The following is a 25,858-nucleotide window of genomic DNA, read 5'->3' on the forward strand; positions in this document are numbered from 1 at the left end:
ATCTTCTCTAAATAAATATTTCACATCATATAAATCTTGTTTTCTGCAATGGTAAGAAAAGAACAAGAGAAGGCAAGGTCTGCATCAACAGGTTGGGTTTTGTTCCCCTAAAGTAGCTGTTATTTAAACTTCTTTAGGATCAAAAATACATCATCTCAGAGACTTGTTATCATGCTTTGGCAGAAGCACCAGTCACTATTATTCATTTCACCAGATCAACTAAATCAAAGAGCTCAATCCCCACCCCCAAATCCCTACATACCTGTCCTTGTGAGGTTACATGACTTCTGTCTTGCAGATGCTGATTAGAAACCGAAGAATGCCAGGGATGGATCTGACTGTGAGACTGTGCCTGAACAAGATCAGATGACTGCGTTATTTGCTGTGGGCTTATATGGTGTTCTAGGTCATGCTCCAAAACATGGCTTGTGCTATCTTGAACAAATGCAGACTCATCGAACTGTGGCAGAAGGTCTTCCTGAAGGAGGTCATCTGGGTCAAGTCCTGTAAATGGTTCATTATGAGTGTTGACTTGATGAAGTAAGTTCTCATCTAAAGATGTAAAACCGTTGCTTTCAATTGGGTCAGTGAAATGGCTTATCTGAGATGCAGAACCAGTAGAAGCTGAAAAACTAATATTCACAGGAGAGAGTTTTGAACTACTAAAGTTGCCCTGAGGATGCGCAGAATGCAACATTTGAAAAGCATTTGAGTTCAGAGGTATATTAGGATTCAGCATGTGATCAGTTGTTTCTTGCTTGGTCCCTGTTTGAGATGTAAAGGCATCACTTCCAGTGAAGTCAGAAACAGAATGTGTCTGCTGACTAGTAGAAAGAGCTGTCGTAGACTGAAGAAGGCTGGTAGGAGAAATGTGGTTATTAGAGTAAGAAAAAGGAGATGAAAATTGTTGGCTATTATTGACAGAAGATGGAGTAATAGTTGGGGACTGTCCACCAAAATTTCCTTCTTGATTCCCACAAAAATGCATTGAAGCACTTGCAGTTCGAGAAAACTGTTGAACAGACAGAGGCTGCCGTGAAGTTGATGGATTAGAAACTGGAGATGGGCAGTTAACACTGACTCTGAGAGAAGTAGATACGTTAACTTCCATGAAGTCTTTTGGCTGACTCAGAGCATCTTGTCCCGTGTTGTTTCTGCTTTGTTGCGACCGTAGAGAGGCACACTGATGCTGCGGTTCGTTAGCCTGAAATAAGGCAAAGTCATGGTGTGCTACAAAGCTTTTTTGGTGAAAAGGGGACCCATTCTGATTTGAAAGAGTTGTGGCAGTTTGATGACCCCACATAGGACTACCATCAGCCACATTTGGAAACATCCCATTAGACTGGTTTTGCTGATGAACTGGTGAACAACTGAATTGAGAGTGTGGTGATAAGACACTGTCAGCTGGGCTATTGAAAGACTGATTTACTGAGTGAAGTTTCAGTGAATCATACTGATTCAGCTGATCAAACTCACTCATCTTTTGTTGATTTTGAGCATCTTGCACATTGTTCAATGAGTCTATGTGCAAAGGTTCAAATTCTGCACCCAAATTCAATTCATCAACAAGCGAAACAGGTCCAGGTTGAACAAAGGCATCATCTGACAAACCTTCTAAGGTCTCACTAAAAAGATTGGCATCATCAAAAAAATCCATCATAGGATCAGTCATCTTGATAGGTCTGTACTGCTTTTTCTCTCAACTCCAAATGGAGTCAATTTTGGTGCTCTGCAGTGAACAGAAACAAATGACATCCAGTGATCACCACCTTATCCAAAGCATGCCAACATCCATTAGTGATGAAATGTTCATGTCAAAGTGTTAAAGCATCGGGGGGGGGGAGGAGGGAGAGAGAAAAAAAGAGAAAAATTACTTTCATGGCTTGCTTCATTGCTCCTTACCCTTCCCAATACTTTTCCAGATGTTTGATATTTTGTTCATGACATTAGTCTAGTTAAATCACAAATCATTTTTGCTCATACTTGATGCCCTGTGCAGCATGTATCCTTTTTGTGCCTTATATGTAGCTAAAGTGATAGTTGATGTTTTAAGTGTAATGGTTTCATGTTTTTCCATTCAGTTTGCTCTGTTACCCAAGTTTTAGTTTCCTTTGCCATTTTCATTAAAACTACCAAATTGTAACAGAACTGTGGTTTTAGCAGTCCAGAATTAAAAAGTGTTTGTAGGAAGAAACCATACATACCATACATTGTGTACACAAAATGTACACAATTCTGTATGTTTAAACAAGAAACTTAACAAGGTTACAAACTACATTTAGAAACAAAACTGCCTTGACTTCAATAGGAAATGCTGAGGTACTCAATTTCTTCTATTTAAGTTCAATTAAGTAAGATTCTGAAAAACTATATTTTACCTCACTTAGAGACAAAATAGAACTAAAGTCAAGACAAGAGGATGAATACAGTGATACAGTCAAAGATAAACACAGGAAAAGAACTACCTTTGTTTCAACAACAGAGTTTACACACTTACCTAGTTTTGAAACACAAGTTGTTTTCCTTTTTTGATTTATTCATAGCAGCACTGAGCGATCACCAATGAATTAGTTTGCATTCGGGGATTTCAGGCAAGAGGAGCTGAAAAGGATGGTTAGGTTAAACTTGAGCTTAAGAACTTGCACATTCATAGTGTAATCAAACAGAATGGGAAATGAATGAAGATGTGTCTCCATGATAATTTACCTCCCCAAGTAACTAGTAAACCTCTCAAATAGAGCAGCAATGACTTTAAATGAGCATCTTCATGAAATAATCATTCCTTTATCCTGTCAATACATATATCCAATTATTACAAAAAGGAAATAAAATGGCCACAGCGCTTAAATCCTGACCCTACTACTAATGCTCATCTTCATGCTCTCCCCCCCCCCCCCATTTCAATTGCAATTCTTTATTAATGAATTCTCCTAAGAATGAACATGGGATCTTTCCAGAAATGGGCCCCCTGTATGGAAATCTGAAAAATTCTAATGGACAAGATTCATGTTGAACCTATTAAGTACAAAGTAGTCTTTAACAAGGTGATGAAAACCTGTTCTGCTCATACTCCTAGTCCACTGAAGGTGCTGTGACCATAGTCAGAATAAAGCCTAAACTAAACTAATAAACCTTGTTGAGGGTTTCGGTATATAAAACTTCTGGTCTACATAGAAAAAGGACAGATAGATCCTGTATCACACTTCATATCTGATTGACTGTGTACCTCTACAGTAAAAAAATGAGGAAAAAAAGTAAAAAAACTGGAAGAAAAAGCACATTAAACAGCTGGCACTGCTGCAGTCGTAGCACTGTAACTCTGAGCTTGCCTCAGAGGAATTCGCTGCTTTGCTCAAAACAAACAAACAAACAAAGAAAAAAAACAACAAAAAAAAAAAAAACAAAAAAAAAAAAAAAAAAAAAAAAAAAAAAAAAAAAAAAACAAAAAAAAAACCAACAAAACAAAAAACACACAAACAAAAAAAACCCATAAATTTGTTAAGAAGAAAGCTTAAACAACCCAAACCTCTTTTGGAAAGGATACTGCTGCAGATAGCCTGAACACAACTGTTGCAAAGACACCTTGTTTTTTTGACCAGAGAAGTACTTTTACCCCTGACCTTTTACTCTAGTGTCTACAAAATCCATCACATTTTTTCAGGCTATTTGATTTGGAGAAACTAGCCTTTCACACAAAGCCATTTTCCAAATTTATTGAGCAATTGTGCTTTTTTATTTCTTTCTTCTATACTTGAATATGAAAACATTAGATGCTCAGCTTGCAAATTGTGAAGACATATGAATGCAAATTGTGATGCATTTCTGAACTTAATTGGCACACACTTACTATTTTCCTGTCCCTTCCTTGAGGAAAAAAAACCAACAAAAAAAAAAACCAAACACCACACACAACAAAAAAACCCCACCAAAAAAACCAAAAAACAAACAAAAAAACCCACACCCACAAAAACCACAAACCCAAACCAAAAAACAACACACGCACAACCAACCAACAACAAAACAAACACAAAACCTACCATCTTACAGCCAACTTAATGAAACAAAAGAAAACAGTTCTGACATGGAAACTTTACATGCCTTCTGTAAGTGATTCTCTTTTCCATGTCCCACTTATACAGAAAATTATGGCAGCTACAATTATGTTTTAATACACTTTTATCCAGCCTTCTTCTCCAAACAGATCTGTGGTACCAATTTGAACTTTGGACATGCTTTTACCTTCAGATGGCAGAAAACCATTCAAGGAAGTAAACATTTGGAAGACTTTCATCTATATGACTTGACAACTACAAGTTTAACAATGTAATGGCAGCCAGTGTTTTGTAGTACCAGTTCCAAAACACTTCTCATGGAAGATAAGCTCCCACTGGAGCAGCATTTTAATCAGAATGGGGAAACTAGTTTTGAATCCCTACTTAATAAAGCAAACCACAGTATATGAAGCAGGTGGTGTTAAAAAAAGCCCTAAAATTCAATTTCTCTTATTTAATATAATTTGACATCTTTGTGCCATCTTACATTGAGAATTTGTGAAGTTAGACTTCTTGTAAAAACTAAATTAATTTAGACATGCAAAGTATTAGAATTATCTATCATTATTGTATAGTGATTTAATATTAATTAATCTTTACACAGCTTAAAGTTAGTGAGATCCTTCTACAACTTCAATGTCTAATAACTGCTTGGACCAAGTCTAGGCCATAAAATGAGCACCACAACAGAGGTACAACTTGACGAAGCAACTGGAAGACTACAGCTGTTGTACTGGAATTTAAGAAGTTACTGTCCCCTATCTGCTAGAATTGCTTCAACAATATTCACCAACTCTAGGACATTTGGTAAATTTAGAATTTTCTGCAGTGGGTTGTTTTGGTTTTTACATATAATGGGACCCAGAGGCAATCAGTGATGTTTCTTACTAGTATTTAGTTTCTCTCTTTGTATTTTAAACTCTCAACTTTGTACCAGTCAAGCTGATTTTATGTAGACAACTAAGCAACAGGAACTACTACAGGGTAACTACTGTCTAACAGATATGTTAAAATCATACATTAGACTCACTACTCTGTAAAAAAAAAAAAAAAAAAAAAAAACACCAAAAAAAAACCCCAACCAAACAAAAAAAAACACCCAACAAAAACCAAACAACATGAAGTTTTCTAAAATTAATTACCAGCAAACATCGACAGTATCCCCCAAGTTAAGCTGAAACACGTCAAGGTTTAACATCTTCAGATATGCTAAAGCATCTAGAATTTAAGGAGTAAGTCTTTTTCAGATTGCCAACTGTATCATTTGATGTCTTGCACAAAACACAGCATTTTCTCCAAGTATTAAGTTACTCTGCAAATATACTTGAATCAGAACAGAAACATCTTCCAGCTCTTGGATTTTTTTCATCTGGTCAACTGAACACCTCTACTTTCTTTAATCTACTAGTTCTTAACGTTAAGACATCTATTTTAAACTAAAGACTTAAACCAAAGCGTTAGAACAGGAGAAATGGTATTAAAATAGATCTTACAAGTCCAAGTGAATGAAAAAATACTAATTTCTGCTCAACCCATGTTTTTAATTTAAAAACAATGTTGTACTTTCTATGGTCTAAAACTATCTTTTCAATTACAAACAGAATATAAATTAATGCATTATTCTTGTTCCTCTTAATCTGCAAAAGCAGCTTGCACGTACTACTACTGTAATTTTAAGTTTTCAAATTAAGATATTTTTTAAGTTTTACTTATATTCAAAACCACTTAGAAATTAAACTGGCTACACTCATCCCAGTTTGATTCTTTTCCTTAAGCATGTGCAACAAAAATGAATCAACACCTGAACTAGGTTAGGAAACTGAGCTTTCAAGTTACAGTTCAAGGAAATAAAAAACAAAAAAAAAAAACCCAAAAAAACCCACCACAAAAAACAAACAAGAAACATCACAAAAAGAAAAAAAGAAACTTTCTGCATTTTCATTGTCCATCGGAGTTTAATAACCCTTTATTAAGAAATACCTAGAAGAAATAGACAGCCTGAAAATCTCAGAGATGATCCCCTACATTAGCATGCAGTAGATTTAAGTTGTAAAAAAAGACAAGCTCTAGTTACAGACACAAACAAGAGCAGAAATTAAGAGAATGGTACAAGATTTAAAGACCAGAGAAAAGGAAAGAAAGAGTTATTTTACAGAATACACCAAAAAAGAATGAACACAAGAAAACAGAATGGAACAAAATCAAATTTTGCTTTAAAAAAAAAATAAAAATTAAGTGGGAGTAGCAGTAAAATAGAATATAATAAGAACTACTGATGTGCTTTATTTCATTAATTACATTATTACTTTTGATGAAGTGACAACAAAAAACAAGCTATTCTAGTTATAAGTAAATCAGGTAAGGATTCAGCAGACTTCCATGATATCCACACTTTTACACTTTGATAGACTGAGTATCACTGCTTCACATGACTGATGTGTGACAGTATTGTAGATAAGAGGAAGTCGGTGACGTTGATGGCCATTTTTCACAAAAGTAGTTGAAACAATGGCAGACAAATAATAGAAACTAGAAGGAAGCTAGGGACAAGTCAGTATACAGAAGGAATTAAAACTGAAGTCATAAAAGCATGACATAACAGAAATCCAGACTACAGGACACAGAAGGGGTAAACACAGATACTCATAGCCAGGGAAGAGTTTTGCATTGAATGCAAAGTGTTTGGGTCTTCTGGTGTTTTATTTTTTGTTTTGTTAGGAAAGCAATGCAACCAGGCATAAAAGACTTGCTTCTGAACAAGAGATCTCCCAAAGAGACTGAAAAAAATCATTACATTTGCTAAGTTCTATGTAGCATACAACAGCATGATAGGTTTGTGGCTTTGTATGATTTGCCCATCTACTAGCAGACAGAATACTCAAGAGGTAACACTCAATACAGCATGTTAAAAAACAGATACTCAAAAACCTGATGACTTCTGCATAATATTCAGAAATGATAGACATTCCCTCCCCAATATTAAAAATGAAAGACAATTACACTATCATTATTTGCCAGATTTAATTATAACTAAAGCTTTGGCACAGTCCAAAAAGCTGCAGTAAATTAAATAATACAGAAGTTACTTCCCACTGATATACCAATATAGATGATATTCTATTATAAAGATCAATGTACATGTTAAATTTAAAATGCACTGAGGGACAGCACAATTTCCTCAAAAATCCAAGAAAAGTAGAAGATTAAAAAAAGAACACTGAGACATTCAGAAGAGATTAACTCTTTTATTCCCTAATAGAAAGGAGTAAATCTACGTACAAGAGTGCCATAGAATCATAGAATGGTTAGGGTTGGAAAGGACCTTAAGATCATCAAGTTCCAACCCCCATGCCATGGGCAGAGACACCTCATGCTAGACCATGTCGCCATGGTATCTGTAACTAAATATGGATTGAAAAGATGTGTTTGCTCTTATTGGTATCACTAAAATTAGGAGAAAACTTGTTTGGATAACCTGTTTCATTAAACAAAACACACATATCTGTTAAATATGTAAATATGCATTGCTATTTTAAAGTTTTGAGTAAATGAGCCATCCCTTTAGTCAAATCATACCCTCCACACACCATTTTTGTTTAGAATTCTATTCTGCTACAGAGTTCACAGACACCATGCTAAACATGCAAAAGATAACTCAAGTTCCTTGTATTTTGATTTGAAGATTAGTAAGAGAAAGATTTGATACCGATAGTCTTAAATTCTCAGGACTAGGTTCCAGTCCATGGCTAGAGTTTCAACTCTGAGTAAGAGCATAAAAACTAGAGCAAACCGCCTTGTGGTGCTTGTCATAGTAATTCAGAGTAGTCTCTTTTCATATATACCTACACTGGTTTTGCTTGCACCAAACGCCTCATGTAACTGTTTCACCCCTCTACTCCCCAGACATGCACTAACTCCCTTCTACCACCTCTCCTCCTTTCTCACAGATACACTCTTGGAAATAAATATTAAAGGTTTATAGAAGGAAAAAAATAAATAATTGTTATGGACATTCATAGAAGTTCAAGTCAACCAACATGACAAATGACATCGCACTTGGAGAGAATATCCATCTTCCAGTCCAACGCTAAAGGCAAATTTCTACCATTCCCAGAGACTTTTGCCCTCACTCTGAATGGGACAGCTTCATTATTGAGAACAGCTTTGCTTTAAGCTGAACAGAGCAAAACCGCACCAAAGAGAAAGTCTATCACAGAACTCTGTATAAAACAGCATTATATCAGGAAGTCCCAGAGCATATGTTTGAGCCTCTTACTATACTTCTTTAAGAGATCTATTTTAACATTTTTAACTCAAGGTAAATTCATGAAGTCTCAAAATGATATCTCAGCAAGCAGTGCTCAATATATGGAGAGAACACATTACAACAAATTCTGTAATGTATGAAGTAATTTTAGCTGTTTTATTTAGAGACCTACAAAAACCAAAAATACTAGTAGCATTTAGAAAAATCTGTATCTTCTAGTGAGATTTTTGTGGGTTTTTTTGATTCTACTGTTTTGAAGCAGGGGTGTGTAATACCACAAAGTTTCTTCAGATGAAATATAGTTTATATTAAAAAAAAAAAAAAAAGTGTTGTTTAATTGCACAAAATTCAGATCCTGCCCTTTTGTTGCTTTCCAGAACAGAGTTTCTTTCTTCACAAAACTCCCAATTCAAAAGATGTATGGCGAGATTCACAATTAAGCCTGTGGAACTGTTGTATATATCAGAAAAGGAATCTCAAATGACAGACCAATTTTTAAATGTTTTACCTGTGTACAACCATGCTGTTTCTCGATCTGTAATACTAAAAACTAGAGTAATTTAGTTACAGCATTGGTACATAGATATATGAATTCCAAAGTTGAATAATAAGCTTGGGTCAAAATTAAGAGCTAGCACAGGCATCTAAAGAACCCTATACTATAAAAGTACCTGATTAACCTACAAAACAAAAATAAGTTGCTGAAATCTTCCAAGTTAAAACTATATCATAAGATATTTAAGAAAAGGATCCAAGATAGATCAAAAAATAACCTTAGCCATGAATATAGAACACACCTCTAATGAAGAATTAAAGAAGCTCAGAAACGTGCTTTAAATCTAAATGGATACTTCATCATCAGAGACCTGAAAATGAAACACGGTAAACAAGTCACACAATAACCAACTTCAGGAGTATACATGCAATACTTTAAACTCGAAAATTTGATACCCTAAAAACAAGAACACCAGAATTAATACAATCACTAGTAGCCATGACTTTATAAAAGTGTAATAAATAGCCAAGTGAAGTGCTTATTTTGTAGGACCACTTAAAAACAACCCAACCCTACAAACTTCTCAGGTTGAAGGGTAGTCTGTGCCAGAATGCTAAAAGCTTTAGGGCATCTTTAAGATACAATATAAGGACCAAAACCAAAGGTTTTGAGGTTAAGTTTTAAACCTGTCAACCCAAAAAGCTCAGTATATATTCTTTTAACAGCAGTATGCTATTACATACTGACAGATGTACTTGCCAATAGGAACTGACACTGCCTTTCTAGGGAGCATACTGGCATGACAGTTTTATCCTACTCCTTGCCTTGAGAATAGTTAGAGGAGCTCAACTTCAAGAGATTCTCTTTTAATCTGAAAGAGGCTTCAAAACATTACACAGTTTAAAGGAAAATGAGCATGGGGCAAAAGTAAAGGTTTCTTAGGGCCTGTGTGTAAAAGCCTCAAAGCAAACAAAAACTCCCTCTATCATCAAAAGACAGACAAAAAGTTAGTATAGGAACCTACATTCTATACCAGTGTGTTCTTCCAAAACAATGCTACCCTTTCAAAAACATCATCTTTCTCTCCAAAGCACAGAGCATCATACAATTCCAATAAATACAGATTTCCCTCTCCCTAAATACAGTTTATTGGTGATGAACTCTTAAACACCTTTCCAAAACTATTAATACAGTTCAACCTTTAATCTTTATTAAAAGATATGATGGGATATATCACTGCATTAAGCAGCAGATTTTAACATAAAGATTATTTCTTCTCCTCACATCTTTGAGACAATGTTGCAACATCTGTCAAAGATATAAATTGGTTATAACACCTATCAAAAACTTGCAATGTTCCAGTAAAAAAAAAAAATAATTTGGTACTAATTTGGTACATAAATTATTACATTTATCCTCCTTTTATTATTCAAATAACTTCAAGACTTATTCCAAGGTTGCTAAACTAAAATGCCTCTGCTCAGCATTAACAGGGACACTGAAATAACACGCAGAGATTTCTTTCTAAAATTAATAAACAATAAGCATGTACCCAAACACATACTTGAGTGAAAGTTGCTAAAATACTTCCATCTTTCTTTGCCACCTATGCAAAGTGATGTGAATTTTGTATCAGAACAGCCAGAAAATTTCCTCTAATTGCTCTCTTTTTCTATACTGAACTCCTATCACGCAAATAGAGCTCCCATCATGCAAAAGTCCTCTTCACACCCAGAAACTAGAATCAACTCTGAAATCATTTAACTGTCAGGTTTTATGCAGCATTTCAATATTTTTAATTCCTGAACTTCTGTTTATTTAAAAGTTCTCCGCTAACTAAAAAAAGTTATAGCATAAAGGTTTTTTAAAATATATACTTTCACTCAATAGAGGCATTCCAAAATTTACATTAAAAAAAAAAAACCCCACCAAAAAAAACACCCAAACAAAAAAACTAAACAGAAAAATTGAAAACTTGCAATCAAGTAATTTATCCTAGCTGTAAGAGTTCGACAGTAAAAACAGAAGCCCAATTCATTTGTAGCTACCATATAATAGAAACACTATGTGAAGTTCCTGGCAATCCGATCCTTCCTCAACTGAATTCTTTGTGAATCCTCAAAATAAAGAGAAAAAATGTTTCTTACTCTTTAGGACAGTGTCCACTTGCTTGAACAGCTTCCAATATGGAGACAATTGTGGAGTACTTAAAAGTTTGCAAAATCCTGTTGAAAAGAAGAAAAAAACATATATAACTAAATATACATTCACCAGATCAACAATACATTATTCTAAATGTAAAATACACAAAACAGTTCAGACAGCAGAAGAATCACTGATGATTATATTAAGTGCCAAAGAGAAATCCACACAAAAGGAACTTAAAGCTTTCTTATGAAGAAAAATGGGATCTATCTCCACAGGTTCTCAAATAAGCTATATCGCATGTGACCTTTTAATTACATATATATAAATATATATGTCTGTTAAATGTGATATGGTAAAAAAAACGTTCTGTAAAGTGCCCTTTGGAACAGAGTCTTAATGCTTGCTTTTACATCTTGAATTGGTAAAACTCACTGATATACAACAAAGCTATACTTTATTAAATAGAACCAGAACTAAATTTGTTAGACGCATGCCTGGACACATATTAAGCTTAGAAAGCTTTTTAAAAATTATCTTCCACGGCCCAACTAATATAGTATCTTCATAAAATACTTAAAGAAAAATACACATTTCCCTAAATGCACACAGATTTTCTTATGTTCTTGATGGATTCTAAAGAATTACTATTACTAATAAAAAATTCTGAACGATAGTAACCTTTCTCATTTTGGACACTAAAATGAAGACTTCTGTACTTTATACTGTAGGTCTACACTTGTTAGTGTTAGCAGGAAATAAACTGTTCATTTCAATTTATTTAGATTAGCTAAATAAATATTTATTTATAAATATTTATAAATAACTTTATCCCAATTTCTATTTTTTAAAACATCATGTAAATTTATTAAAAAAAAAAAAAAAACAAAAATTAGTTTTGCACAAAATCCTTGTGTGCTTTTATGACTTCAGCCTTTGCAAGTACCTCTAGAAAATTTAACAGCATCAGTTTAAAAAGTTATTATTTTCAACTACCTTCTTCACCTCTCTGCCAAAGGTTATTGCCCTCAAAGCACAGCCTGCAGAAGACAACATGTACATGTGCATTCTCAATTCAATTTTAACACTTCATCTTGTTTATTCAAAAAAACCCATTAGACTTTGCATTAAAACAGCTGAGGTGTATACATACATTCTATTTTGTGGGCATTAATTGCAATGAAGAGAAAATAATAATACAGAGAATTAAAACATCTTAATTTGCTACAATTGATTGTGAGCTACAAAGATAACAAAAGTTCAGAGAAACTTCTTGAAAAGAACAAAGTTTATCCCCAAGTCAGTTCATTTTAGTGAAAGTAACTGTTAAGAAGTTCAGGGGGTTGGCCACAGGACTACTGAAGGAAGCCATACTCATAACTAGTTCTGCTCTTTTGATATTGTGCAAAGTGTTCGACACTGTCCCACACAACATCCTTGTCTCTAAATTGGAGAGACATCAATATGATGGATGTACCACTCGCTGGATAAAGAATTGGCTGGATAGCCAAACGCAAAGAGTTGTGGTCAACGGCTCAATGTCTAGTTGGAGACCACTAACGAGTGGCATCCCTCAGGGGTTGGTGTTGGGACCGATCTGGTTCAACATGTTTGTCGGAGACATGGACAGTGGGATTGAGTGCACCCTCAGCAAGTTTGCTGATGACACCAAGCTGTGTGGTTCGGTTGATACGCTGGAGGGAAGGGATGCCATCCAGAGGGACCTTGACATGCTTGAGAGGTGGGCCAATGCCAACCTTATGAAGTTTAACCAAGCCAAGTGCAAGGTCCTACACCTGGGTCAGGGCAATCCCAGGCACAGTTACAGGTTGGGCAGAGAAGAGATTCAGAGCAGCCCTGCGGAGAAGGACTTGGTTGATGAGAAGCATAACATGAGCTGGCTTCAGTGTGCACTCGCAGCCCAGAAAGCCAACCGTATCCTGGGCTGCATCAAAAGAAGCATGACCAGCAGGTCGAAGGTGGTGATCCTGCCCCTCCACTCTGCCCTCATGAGACCTCACTTGGAGTACTGCATACAGTTCTGGTGTCCTCAACATAAAAAGGACATGGAGCTGTTGGAGCGAGTTCAGAGGAGGGCCACAAGGATGATAAGAGGGCTGGAGCACCTCCCGTATGAAGACAGGCTGAGAAAGTTGGGGCTGTTCAGCCTGGAGAAGAGAAGGCTGCATGGAGACCTCATAGCAGCCTTCCAGTATCTGAAGGGGGCCTACAAGGATGCTGGGGAGGGACTCTGCATTAGGGACTGTAGTGATAGGACAAGGGGTAATGGGTTCAAACTTAAACAGAGGAAGTTTAGGTTAGATATAAGGAAGAAGTTCTTTACTGTGAGGGTGGTGAGGCCCTGGAATGGGTTGCCCAAGGAAGTTGTGAATGCTCCATCCCTGGCAGTGTTCAAGGCCAGGTTGGACAGAGCCTTGGGTGACATGGTTTAGTGTGAGGTGTCCCCGCCCATGGCAGGGGGGTTGGAACTAGATGATCTTAAGGTCCTTTCCAACCCTAACTATTCTATGATTCTATCTGCATTGAAAACTAGAAAAAAGCCACCTCATTTTCACATGTAGCGTAAACCAAGATTTCATTACAAAACATCTGAGACAAAAGACTTCACAGCATAGCCCTCTTTCAATTCACAATCTGATAATACACTAACTTCCAATAATTCTCATGTTCTAGTCTGATAAGCATCTTTGTGAACTACTGCAAGTTTATAATCTGGAAGTACCAACTAGAGCAATGCAAAAGCTCATGCCTGTTTTACAGATGCCCATGGACCACAATCAAGGAATACAGACCAACAGTTGTGAAGACTTGAAACTGACAGATAGAATTCTTCTCTGTGAGAAAAGGACTACAACTTCAAGTCTCGACACAATCAGATTAGGATACCAGGATGGTACTCCACTGAACAGAGCAGGTACAGACTTCCCACTCCATACTAGATTAGCTGGCACAAGGCATTTCACCTATAACAGAAGTCTATACCTTTCGGAGAGGTGCATACAATTTTTCTCACTAAGAAGTTTCTCCAAAACTTTCCTACCAAGCACATTAAGCAAGACACTCAGAGTCTGTGATTTGTTCAATATACTCTTCTTAAATCAGGAAATCAATTAAAACTGATAATAACACAAGCAAAATGACATTTTCCATCTCATTTCATGGTTTCCAGCACACTCAGGGCATTGCTCCTGCATCCACCTGTAACAGACAGAGACTCCACATGACTTCTACTGTAACATCAATACTCTGCTACAAGAGGCTAATAAAGTAGATTTTTAAAAAAACATGCCCAGTCAAACAGACAATATTCATCTGTCCCTCAAAGTATCTATGAATTAGATATCTTGAAAACTTACCTAAAAATCTGGCTCTGAAGCTAAGTTTTCGCTTAGCTTCTGAAAATAAGCAAAACCAAGCAAACAGCAAAAAACACACTCAAAAACTACATGCTGAAATGAGCAACATCATACTATATGGAATCAGGCCCCTTGTCTTATCTAACACTGTTCTCGAAGTTGGTGTAAGCCTCTAACTACAATGGCTTTACTAGAGGGTAACTGAAAACAAAAATATACCCTACTTAATTCTGATTTATTCTAACATATGGAATATCAGATGGGTAGATTTTCATGCCATTATACAGATATAACCTTTCTGAAACTTAAAAATTTCTTCATTAGGGCGTTAAGTATCAAATGTAGTAGAATCATTTACTTTTCAAAAGCCATTTGCACAATAAATTTTGAAGGAATTCCTGAATTTTAGTGACCGACATAAAAGAGTGAACCAACCTTTTAATACTGCTCATGCAACACAAGGAAAAGTGCCCAGAATGCATTCCAAAAGGAAATAATTTGGTAACCAGGAGTTACTACATTTTCTAATATATCCATCATATTCGAAAAATCCTGGCAGTCAGGTGAAGTTCCTGATGACTGGAAGAAGGGAAATATAACCCCCATTTACAAGAAGGGGAAGATGGAAGACCCAGGGAACTACAGACCAGTCAGTCTCACCACTGTGCCTGGCAAAATCTTGGAACAGTTTCTCCTGGTAAGCATGCTAAGGCCCATGAAAAACAACGAGGTGGTTGGTGACAGCCAACATGGCTTCACTAAGGGGAAATCCTGCCTGACCAATTTGGTGGCCTTCTATGATGGAGCCACGGAACTAATGGACAGGGGCAGAGCAGTTGACGTCATCTACCTGGACTTATGCAAAGCGTTCGACACTGTCCCGCATGACATCCTTGTCTCTAAATTGGAGAGACATCAATTTGATAGATGGATCACTCGGTGGATAAAAAACTGGCTCGATGGCCGCACGCAAAGAGTTGTGGTAAATGGCTCGATGTCCAGTTGGAAAACTGTAACGAGTGGTGTCCCTCAGGGATCGGTGTTGGGACCGGTCCTGTTCAACATCTTTGTCGGTGACATGGACAGTGGGATTGAGTGTGCCCTCAGCAAGTTTGCCGACAACACCAAGCTGTGTGGTTCGGTTGATATGCTGGAGGGAAGGGATGCCATCCAGAGGGACCTTGACATGCTTGAGAGGTGGGCAGATGCCAACCTTATGAAGTTTAACCAAGCCAAGTGTAAGGTCCCACACCTGGGTCGGGGCAATCCCAGGCACTGCTACAGGTTGGGCGGAGAAGAGATTCAGAGCAGCCCTGTGAACAAGGACTTGGGGGTGTTGGTTGACAAGAAGCTTAACATGAGCCGGCAGTGTGCGCTCGCAGCCCAGAAAGCCAACCGTATCCTGGGCTGCATCAAAAGAAGCATGACCAGCAGGTCAAAGGAGGTGATCCTGCCCCTCCACTCTGCCCTCATGAGACCTCACTTGGAGTACCGTGTACAGTTCTGGTGTCCTCAACATAAGAAGGACATGGAGCTGTTGGAGCGAGTTCAGAGGAGGGCCACAAGGATGATAAGAGGGCTGGAGCACCTCCCGTATGAAGACAGGCTGAGAGAGTTGGGGCTGTTCAGCCTGGAGAAGAGAAGGCTGCGTGGAGACCTCATAGCAGCCTTCCAGTATCTGAAGGGGGTCTATAAGGATGCTGGGGAGGGACTCTTCCTTAGGGACTGTAGTGGTAGGACAAGGGGTAATGGGTTCAAACTTAAACAGAGGAAGTTTAGATTAGATATAAGGAGGAAGTTCTTTACAGTGAGGGTGGTGAAGCACTGGAATGGGTTGCCCAGGGAGGTTGTGGATGCTCCATCCCTGGCGGTGTTCAAGGCCAGGTTGGACAGAGCCTTGGACCACGTGGTTTAGGGCAAGGTGTCCCTGCCCATGGCAGGGGGGTTGGAACTAGATGATCTTAAGGTCCTTTCCAACCCTTACAATTCTATGATTCTAATATGACTCATAAAGAACAAAATCAAAATTACTATGTCTTCAGGGAAAAAAAAAAAAAAGATGGGAACATTTTTCCATCTTCCTGCAAATTTGAACTGTTGATTTAAGATTAAAACAAACACATGTATCTTAAAGAAAGATGCATGTATACTGGCAGCCTAAAGACATTGGCATTTGGTATCTCTTTAGTAATCCGTATGAAAGAAGATCTCAACACATTTGCTCCCTGACAGATGCCATATCATACCGATATATTTCTGCTGAATTCCAAGTTAAAAAAAAAAAAAAAAAAAAAGCTTCCTGCCTTGTAACTTGTTTGTTACAGCTTAGTAAGTGTAAAGGCAGCACTGAAAGAGGAACTCTGTTCGAAGGTGCTGCCAAAAGCAGACTTTTATTTGATCACTAAAGTTCATTTTAAGAGGTAGCTGTGTATCCACCTGAATACTACTAGATATATGTTTTGGAAGTACTGCTAAGATGCTGTTTCTGAAGTCAATCTATAGCTTCACTAACCACATTGTTAAAGTGATTGATTTAGAGTTGGTCTTCTGCAAGTTTCCAACACTGCAGTTGCTCAAAAACATGGTCATTACAAACCACATCATATTTTTTTTCATGTAATACTTTAAAGGGGGAAAAAAAAAAAATACTGCTTAAAGAAAGATCTCTCCTCCCTGCACTAATTAAAAAAGTCGCATGTTCAGCCTGTTTGACTTTTGGCCTCTGTCCTGGGTTCAGCTGTAACAGTTATTTTTCTCCTTCCTAGTAGCCGGTGCAGTGCTGTGTTTCAGCTTTAGTCTGAGAACAATGCTGATAACACACCAATGTTTTTGTTGTTGCTAAGTAATGTTTACTCTCATCAAGGTCTTTTTCAGTCTCATGCTCCGCCAGTGAGGAGGGGCACGGGAAGCTGGGAGGAAGCAGAGACAGGACACCTGACCCAAACTAGCCAAAGGGGTATTCCATATCACAGCGCATCATGCCCATTATAGAAACTGGGGGGAGTCACCTGGAAGGCCAGATCGCTGCTTGGGTTGTGCTGGGTATCGGTCGGTGGGTGGTGAGCAATTGTATTGGGCATCGCTTGTGCTTATTGGGTTGCGGGGTTTTTTTTTTTCCCCTTCCCTTTTTAGTTTTACATTCTCTCCCCTTGTTATTTCCCTTATCATTATTATCAGTAGTAGTTTTGTATTGTACCTTAGTTACTGAACTGTTCTTATCTCAACCTGTCAGATCCAACTTACCCTCACCCCAAATTGCATGAAAAATATCAAAGACGGACAATGATGCAGTGTTTGGAAGCCTATTTCTACAAGGCTAAAAAAAAAAAAAATAAAAAAAAAATTGCACTTTAAGGAATCCTGACCCATAAAATATCTAATTGTCCAGCTTACCTGTATTTTTGAAGTGTTTGAAGGATACACATACTCTAATTATAGAGAAAATTTGTATTGTAAAATTGTAACATACACTAAAAAATATATATTCTAACAACTAGCCCTATAAAGCAAGGAAGAATGAAAGTGTATCCATTTACTTTATGGGTTGCACAAACAAAGCAATTTTCAAGCAGCATGACAATCTTTTTGTTTCAATCTGCCTGCATCACTAATTTGTTCATTTGTTTCCTTTTATGAGAGAGAATGCCTGGTTTAGGGCCTCTACAGTCTCTTAGTGGTTCATGTCATACATCTTTTAGATAACATCACTAAAAATACTTTTTAAAAACCACACTGCTTTCATCAACATTTCTCCATGACTGAATTCTTGGACTAATCTTCAGGAGCATTTAGCACCAGCTCATTTCACCATGTGAAATGAGTAGGTGCTGAGATTCCTCAAAATTCTTGAAAAATTTCAAGACTTAAAATTCCACTTCTTTTTACAGTAAAAATGACAGCTTTACTCAGATTGAAATAAGTTAATATATCTTCATCATGAAGAGCAACATAAATTCTTAGAATTAGAACTACTTGGTTAAACAGAAACAGGTAAGTTACCACAATGCAAACCAGTGCAGAGGCCTTGTAACTACTTATGTGCCTTCCCTTATCATCTTATAAATGCAAAGTAAATTGAAGTAGCTTACTCACCAATGGAGGAATAAAAAGAGAAAGCTACTTCATATTTACTTTAAGGTTAAAGAGCTCACAATGGGCAGTAATCACAGAGTTGTTGATACCTGAAGTTCACATCCTACTGGTTCACATCCCACTAATTTCTCTGTGTACCCTTGATTTATACATAGGGCCTGGCACAGGGATCCCTGAATTGGTAACTTTCGAGAACATCTGTATTAATTTTTGCTCTTCAGTTTATGAAAACTGGGCATTGAAGTCCATGGTGCTTTGGAAGCCTCATCTGCCAGATGCAGGAACAATGAAAAAGTTCAGTTATCAGTTGTTGGTGTGAGGGGTTGGGGGTGCGTAAAAAACTTTGAGTAGGTAAAACCAAAAGATACTAATTGCTACCCTTTCTTTAACAGCTAACACAGTGTAAGATGGGAATAACAATATATTAATTTTAAAATATTCACCTTGTGAAATAAACTAGCAAAAAGTTGATCTATGTACCAATAAATTAAAACTTGGAGCCAGGCTAAAAATCAAGATATTGCTCAAAGATGACTGAATGTTAATATTCTGTCTTGAATGCTAATAATTTATATTTGCATATAAATGGTTACACATAAAACAAGGAGAAATAATTATTTTACATCACACCTGCCAACTGGGAATTCACTCCATGGTGTCAAATGACATAGGTTTAAAAACAGATATAGATTGCTCTTAGGACCGATGGGCCTAGTTTTCCTGAGAGAAGAGGATTACTTTTTACTGGTACTTCTTACAAAGCCTCAAAAGACACACAAGAGGAATCTTATTCCTTTACACAGACTCTCATTTTGTCCCGCACAAGCACATACTATAACACTAAAGTGTTCAGATGTCTTCTACATAAGGGACAGATACTGAGCTGTATTTTCTCACATTGAAGAAGTTAAACAACTTTCATAAACTGAAGGAAGTCTGTAGTTACTAAAGATTCAAGGCACTTATGTTACAAAGACAGCAAGGAGTGCAAACCATCTCTTATGAACTGAAAGTGTATGCATCAACCCCGATGTCAAAACTATACAGTCACACGAGAGAATTCTGGACTCTCTTTGCCTGGTTTCTATGCCTGTTCACAAAAATTTGTGTATGAAGAGGGAATGAAGAGGTTTTACCATTTCGCTGTTTTAAGTTTTAAGCCTCAGCAGGAAAAAGCATAATTTCTCCACTTCACTAAAATAAAGATGCATGCCACCTATCCACGCAGTGCTAGACACGTATAGTACCAAGCTAGCCTCAAAATCGTCTCCTTGTCATCCCCAAAGGAAGTCAGCTTGTGGCCTCTTATCTGGAAAAGGCCAGTCTATAAATTCCCACCTTGGGCTTTCACAGCCAAGTCCCTTTTTAAGCCTCCACACATGCAGCAGCAATCTGCGGCCATGTGCCACCAGTTCTCCTCACCCCAAAAATCTTCCAGCCCAGAAGGACAGCAGATTGCATGCCCATCCATGTCTCCTGGACACACCTCACCCAGTGTCAATCCTCCCCTTCTATATTCCTTTCCCCAGCTCCCACATTTTCTTTCGTCATGGATCCAAGTCAGTGGGCTGCCAAACTCAGCTCCTCTTCTTCCTTCTGCTTCAGTTGACCTGGGAAATTATTTTAATTCCTCTCTCTGCCCACCTCTACTATCTTGCATAGTGAGAAACCAGGTCTAACATTCCCACTTTCCTGCCTGCGAGGGTGCCACCTCCCCCTCCCTGCCACGCAGCCCCCTTGCTAAAAGGCACAAGGCGGCTGGGGATATTCTTGCTCTGCCTCTCCCACCCAAACCTTTCCTCCCGCTGCCACCTCCTCGCTGGAGGACAGAGGGACCTCTGTCCTCTGACTTCCCCGAGGAGACGACCAGCCCTCTTCCCTTCTCCCTACCATCTTCTTACCTGAAGGCGTCCGGGGGCACGATACCCAGCCTCTCCCCCTCCCCGCTACCTGGGGAAAGCTTAATTCTTCCCCTCTAAACTTTGCCTCACCCGCCCCTCCGCCTCAGCCCCACTGCGGGGCCGGGGACCGCATCGCAGAGAGGCTCCACCCGCCGCCCCACAAAAACTCGCCTCACCGCCTTCACCGGAGAGGTGCGAGGGGCCGGCGAGCAGCCCCGCGCCCGCCGGCGTCGGTAAGGGGTAGAAGCAAGTGGAGGAGAGCCCGTGCGACGAGCAGGCCGCACCGTGCCCCGGCGGGAGGAGGGGCGGCGGGCGGTTGACGGGGCGCCAAGGCCAACCAATGTCTCCGGCACCTGAAGCACGGCCTGCTCCAGGGATGGTGGAGAGCAGCCCATCCCTCCGCACGTACTCACCGCCGGGTTCGCCATTACGCGGCGGCAGCAACAGCAACGCCTGGAGCCGCCGCTGCCCAGCAGGAGGCACACGCGCGGGGGGGGGGGGGAGGGGGAGAGGAGAGAAGGAGGAGGAGGTACCCCGCGCCTGACAGCTCCCCCGCCTGACGCGGCGGCTCTGAGGCAACGGCGGCGGCTTTCCCTCCCCGGGGATTCCCCCCACCATCCCCCCGCGGGCGCCCAGGGAGCTGCTGGCCGAGGACGGCACTTACCGGGTGGCAAGGTGGCTAGCGCAGGCCAGGAGAGGCGGGCGGTGGCGGCGAGGGCGGTGCGGTGTGCCGAGCTCTCCTCCCTCACCGCTCACTGCGCAGCGAGACAGGGCAGGCCCCGGGCGAAGTTTCACTCGCGCCACACCGCAACCCCAGCGCACCCGCGAGCAGAGACTGGGAGATGCATTTGCATATCTGTCACCCCCGCGCTGATTGGCCGCCGCCGCACACTGACACGGCGCCTCGGGCAGGGAGGGAGCGGTAGCGGCTGAATGGGGCCGCAAGCGGTGGGAGGAAGGGGAGGACGGAATAAAAACACGAGCAGGAAAAGGAGCGTGCGCAAGGAGAAGTGTGCACGGTAGGCGGATAGGGGAAATGCGAATATGCGGATTTCCTTCCCGAGACACTTTCACCTTCCACCACAGCCCCCGCGGGAGGGGGCAACCCTAAACGAAGCTGGTGAAATAGTGCGTGCGTGCTGCGGGGCCAGCCGAGTCGATTCAATATGGCCCCCTGTGCCGGCGGAAACCAATCCCGGCCGCGTTTACTCTGGAGGCTCCGGCGGAGACCAGGCCCAGGATGCTGGGCAGGCTGCCATTGAGGAGAGGCGGCCGCGGCGCCGCTGGCTAGAGCAGCGGGGGGAGCCGGGATTTTCCCTGGGAAAGGGAAGCTGGGATTTCCGGCACGTTTCCGCGAGGCGCTGACACAGTCGCTATCGGCGGTTTCCTCAGGAGCAGCGCGGTGGTCGGCACGGCAGGGCAGAGCCTACCTCGCCGCCTCACGGGAGGAGGAAGAGGAGGGCTCCCATTGCGGACGTTCCCTTTATTACAATAAAACTTGGAGTTCGTGTAAGGCCTCCACCCAAGATGCAGCTTGTGAGCGAAGTCTCTCTCCAGGTCAGCATCTCGATTACTGAGTTGACCTATGGATGGCATTGCCAGATGTTGCATTGAAGCCCAAGTACTAGCATGGAGAGCAAAAAGCCCGCCTTTCCAAGGTAAATAAAGGTGGACACCAGACAGGGTGAGCACGACCTCAGGCACACCACATGAAGCCATTTTCAAGTGGAGCACTTGAATATGTTTACAGGGGACATGGATTCCTATGAAGTTAACTATAAGTCTTTCCCTTTGCTTTTAAAATCATACAAAGTGCATTAAATGCCAAGTATTGATTTCAAGATCAAAATTTAGAAGTAGCAGTTTACAAGACACTTCACATTCATATCATGCTTTTTTTGATCTACAAAGTTCCCTGTAGCAGAAGACCACAGCAGAAAGCTGGAGGAGGTAGTTTCCAGCATGGTTGCAATGAGCATCACTGAAGGGGCTTCCATGCAGTTCTACCTGTAGTGGCATATAAATAGAAAAAGCTCTTTAGGTGAGAAGTTACATAACTTTTGCTGAGTTGACCTAAGGACTAAATCAGGAGTACAAGAGAACTCCCAGTCGAAGTTACCTACACTTGGATACTGTGCCTGGGAGGACTGTATGCACAGAGGTAATGAGAAATCCCATCCTAAGGCTTCCTACTGTAGTTTGCTAACAGGGAACTAAGGATATATTTTAGTTCTCTCCAACCTGTTGCTTTCATATTTAGGATACTATTTAACATAAGAGTTTGTCATTTTAACCAGTATTAAACTTCTTGGGTATCTTATATGCTTAATTATATATTGTAATACATTAATTGATTACAGAATTTCTAAATAGCTCAACTGAGCTTTTGTAGGTGCAAGCACAAGGTAGATGCTTACTCCACATTAGTTCTGAAGACAAGCCTTAAGGCGAGCTATTTGAATGTTTTAGATTTACAGCACCTTTGTCTTTTTCTTCATGGCTAGAAGCTTAATTGTGTTTTCAGGTTGTTTAGAAAGTCCACTGTAAAGACTTACAGTAAAGTTTCTGTACTAACTTTCTTCTTTTAGCCAGCCCTACGGCCCCTGCTTCTTTTCTAATTTCCCTATCTCTATCTAATAAATCAGAACAACTACAGAACATGAAAATACCTGTTTGCCCATTTAGGTTTTTGTTTTTTCCTTCTCTTCCATCCTAGTGGTGTTCAAAAGAAAACACATTAATATCTCTTCCCCAATCTTCTCTTGTGGATTAAGCCCAGCCGGTAACTCAGAACCACACAGCCGCTCGCTCGCTCTCCCCCTTCTTCCCCCCCACTCCCTGAGGGATGGGGAGGAGAAGCAAAAGAATTTAAATCCCACATGTTGAGATAAGAACAGTCCAGTAACTACAGCACCACACAAAACTACCACTACTACCACCAATAATAATAATGATAAGGGAAATAACAAGGGGAGAGAATATAAAACTATTAAGCTATTGTTAAATCCACCCCTCGATCACAAGACCATCTATACGTTCAATCTCTGCCTTGATGGCCTGAGGTGTCATGGGCCCACTGGGCTAAAAATAATTCATAGTGTTGTGGTTTAAGCCCAGCGGGTAAGTCAGAACCACGCAGCTGCTCACTCACTCCCCCCCCGCCCCCTTCTTCCTCCCCCTGCTCCTGGAGGGATGGGGAGGAGAACTGAAAGAATGTAAATCCCATAGGTTGAGATAAGAACAGTCCAGTATAATCTAAAAACCACTACTACTACCACCAATAATATTGATACAGGAAATAAAAAGGGGACAGAATACAATTGCTCACCACCCACTGACCGATACCCAGCCTGACCCGAGCAGTGATCCGGGCCTTCCGGGTAACTCCCCCCAGTTTATATACGGGGCATGACGTACTGTGGTATGGAATACCCCTTTGGCTAGTTTGGGTCAGGTGTCCTGTCTGCTTCCTCCCAGCTTCTTGTGCCCCTCCTCCCTGGCAAACCAGGAGATTAAGAAAGTCCTTAATCAGAGTAAGCAATACTTAGCAACAACTCAAAACATGGGTGTGTTATCAGTATTGTTCTCAGGCTAAAACTCAAAAACACAGCACTGCACCAGCTACTAAGAAGGAGAAAAATGACTGCTACAGCTGAACCCAGGACAGTATCTACCCCTTATTCCATACCATTCACGTCATGCTCAGATATCATTTTTTTAAAATGAACCATCGCTTTTTGTCTCATATATACACACACACGCACGGAGAGAGATATCATTCCTTAACCCATGGACCGATCCCTATAAAGTTGCTGAATTCATTCAGTCCATGATGTCAGGCTCCATCTCTTGTAACAGTCTTACAGGGCAGGAGGGACGGTGTGTAGTGTTGGATTGCTGCCTGCTGACAACACCGCCAAACTCGTCTGGTCACTGCTGAGCTCATCTGGTTTCATAAAAGTTCATTCTTTCTTGGGGTGATAATCGGACGGCAGTCAGGGTCAGTCAATGGTGACCTGAGGACAGTTCCGCTGCTGATGCCGGCTCTTCCCATTACTTTATTCTCTGTTGATGACCATGACAGCACATATCTTCTTTTCAAAGCCCAAAGTAGTGAGAATGGGTATCTAACTGATGGGCTATAGAAGTGTTATATAGCACGCAACAGCATATAACTGACTTCGTTGGCTGTTTTCCCCCAAAATTAAATCCCCTTGAGGTACACATCGGACTCCCCCATCTTCCCGCATTACCCACCAAGTATATCCAGGTCCCTGAGCAAAAGCAACCCCACGAGTGGGTTTGCCTTTACCTGAAGCAGGAATAACCCAGACTGTCTTCCCCAACAAATTCCTTATGTGCACCACAGGAACTTTATCCCCCTCTACAGTACATAAAAGTTCTGATTGGGCTGGGCCAGCCCTGTTGGCAGATCCCCTAGTGTTGACCAACCAGGTGGCTTTTGGTAAATGTGTATCCCAGTGTTTGAAAGTCCCACCACCCATTGCTCTCAGGGTAGTTTTTAACAGCCCATTGTACCGTTTGATTTTCCCAGAGGCTGGTGCATGGTAGGGGATGTGATATACCCACTCAATGCCATGCTCTTTGGCCCAAGTGTCTATAAGGTTGTTCTGGAAATGAGTCCCATTGTCTGACTCAATTCTCTCTGGGGTGCCTGACTTGATTCACCCTCTCCTTCAGCATTTTCTGCAGCTTGTCGCAGGGGACTCCACACAGCTGCCTTCCATCTCCGATGCTTTCCCACAATACAGCAGGACCCATCAGTAAACAAGGCATATTGGTTTTCACTCTCTGACAGTTCATTCTATGGTGGGGCCTCTTCAGCACGCGTCACCTCCTCTTCTGGTGACATCCCAAAATCATTGCCCTCTGGCCAGTCCATGATGACTTCTAGAATTCCTGGACGACTGCAATTTCCTATTCGACCTCGTTGTGTAATTAGTGCAGCCCACGTGCTCCATATAGCATCGATTGCATGATGGGTAGAGGAGACCCTGCCTTTGAACATCCAGCCCAGCACAGGCAACCGGGGTGCCAGGAGAAGCTGTGCTTCAGTGCCAATCACTTCTGAGGCAGCTCGAACCCCTTCATAGGCTGCCAGTATCTCTTTTTCAGTGGGAGTATAGCTGGCCTCGAATCCTCTGTATCCCCTATTCCAAAAGCCAAGGGGTCGACCTCGAGTCTTCCCTGGAGCTTTCTGCCAGAGGATCCATGTAGGACCATTCTCCCCGGCTGCAGTGTAAAGCACATTTTTCACATCTGGCCGGGTCCGGACTGGTCCAAGGGCTACTGCATGGACTATTTCTCATTTAATTTGTTCAAAGGCTTGTTGTTGCTCAGGGCCCCATTTGAAATCATTCTTCTTCCGGGTCACATGACAGAGAGGGCTTACGATCAGACTGTAATTTGGGATGTGCATTCTCCAGAACCCCACAACACCTAAGAAAGCTTGTGTTTCTTTCTTGTTAGTTAGTGGAGACATTGCTGTTATCTTGTTGATCACATCT

At 40.6% G+C, this 25,858-nt stretch overlaps 1 protein-coding gene across 1 annotated transcript in view; it reads right to left on the reverse strand.

The window, feature by feature from the left end:
* The window catches only part of LOC115619036 (chromodomain-helicase-DNA-binding protein 9-like), a 117,130-nt gene extending 96,746 nt beyond the window's left edge, over positions 1-20,384 (reverse strand). Inside the window, exons 1-3 of the mRNA XM_030511050.1 lie at positions 19,852-20,384; positions 2,498-2,601; positions 263-1,769 (exon numbers count right to left, since the gene is read on the reverse strand). Coding sequence (XP_030366910.1) covers positions 263-1,672 — 1,410 coding nt within the window. The 5' untranslated portion in view covers positions 1,673-1,769; positions 2,498-2,601; positions 19,852-20,384. The remainder of the gene's footprint in view (positions 1-262; positions 1,770-2,497; positions 2,602-19,851) is intronic.
* Positions 20,385-25,858: the final 5,474 nt, after the last annotated feature.

This window comes from Strigops habroptila, chromosome W (assembly GCF_004027225.2).
Source record: "Strigops habroptila isolate Jane chromosome W, bStrHab1.2.pri, whole genome shotgun sequence".
Taxonomy (NCBI): domain Eukaryota; kingdom Metazoa; phylum Chordata; class Aves; order Psittaciformes; family Psittacidae; genus Strigops; species Strigops habroptila.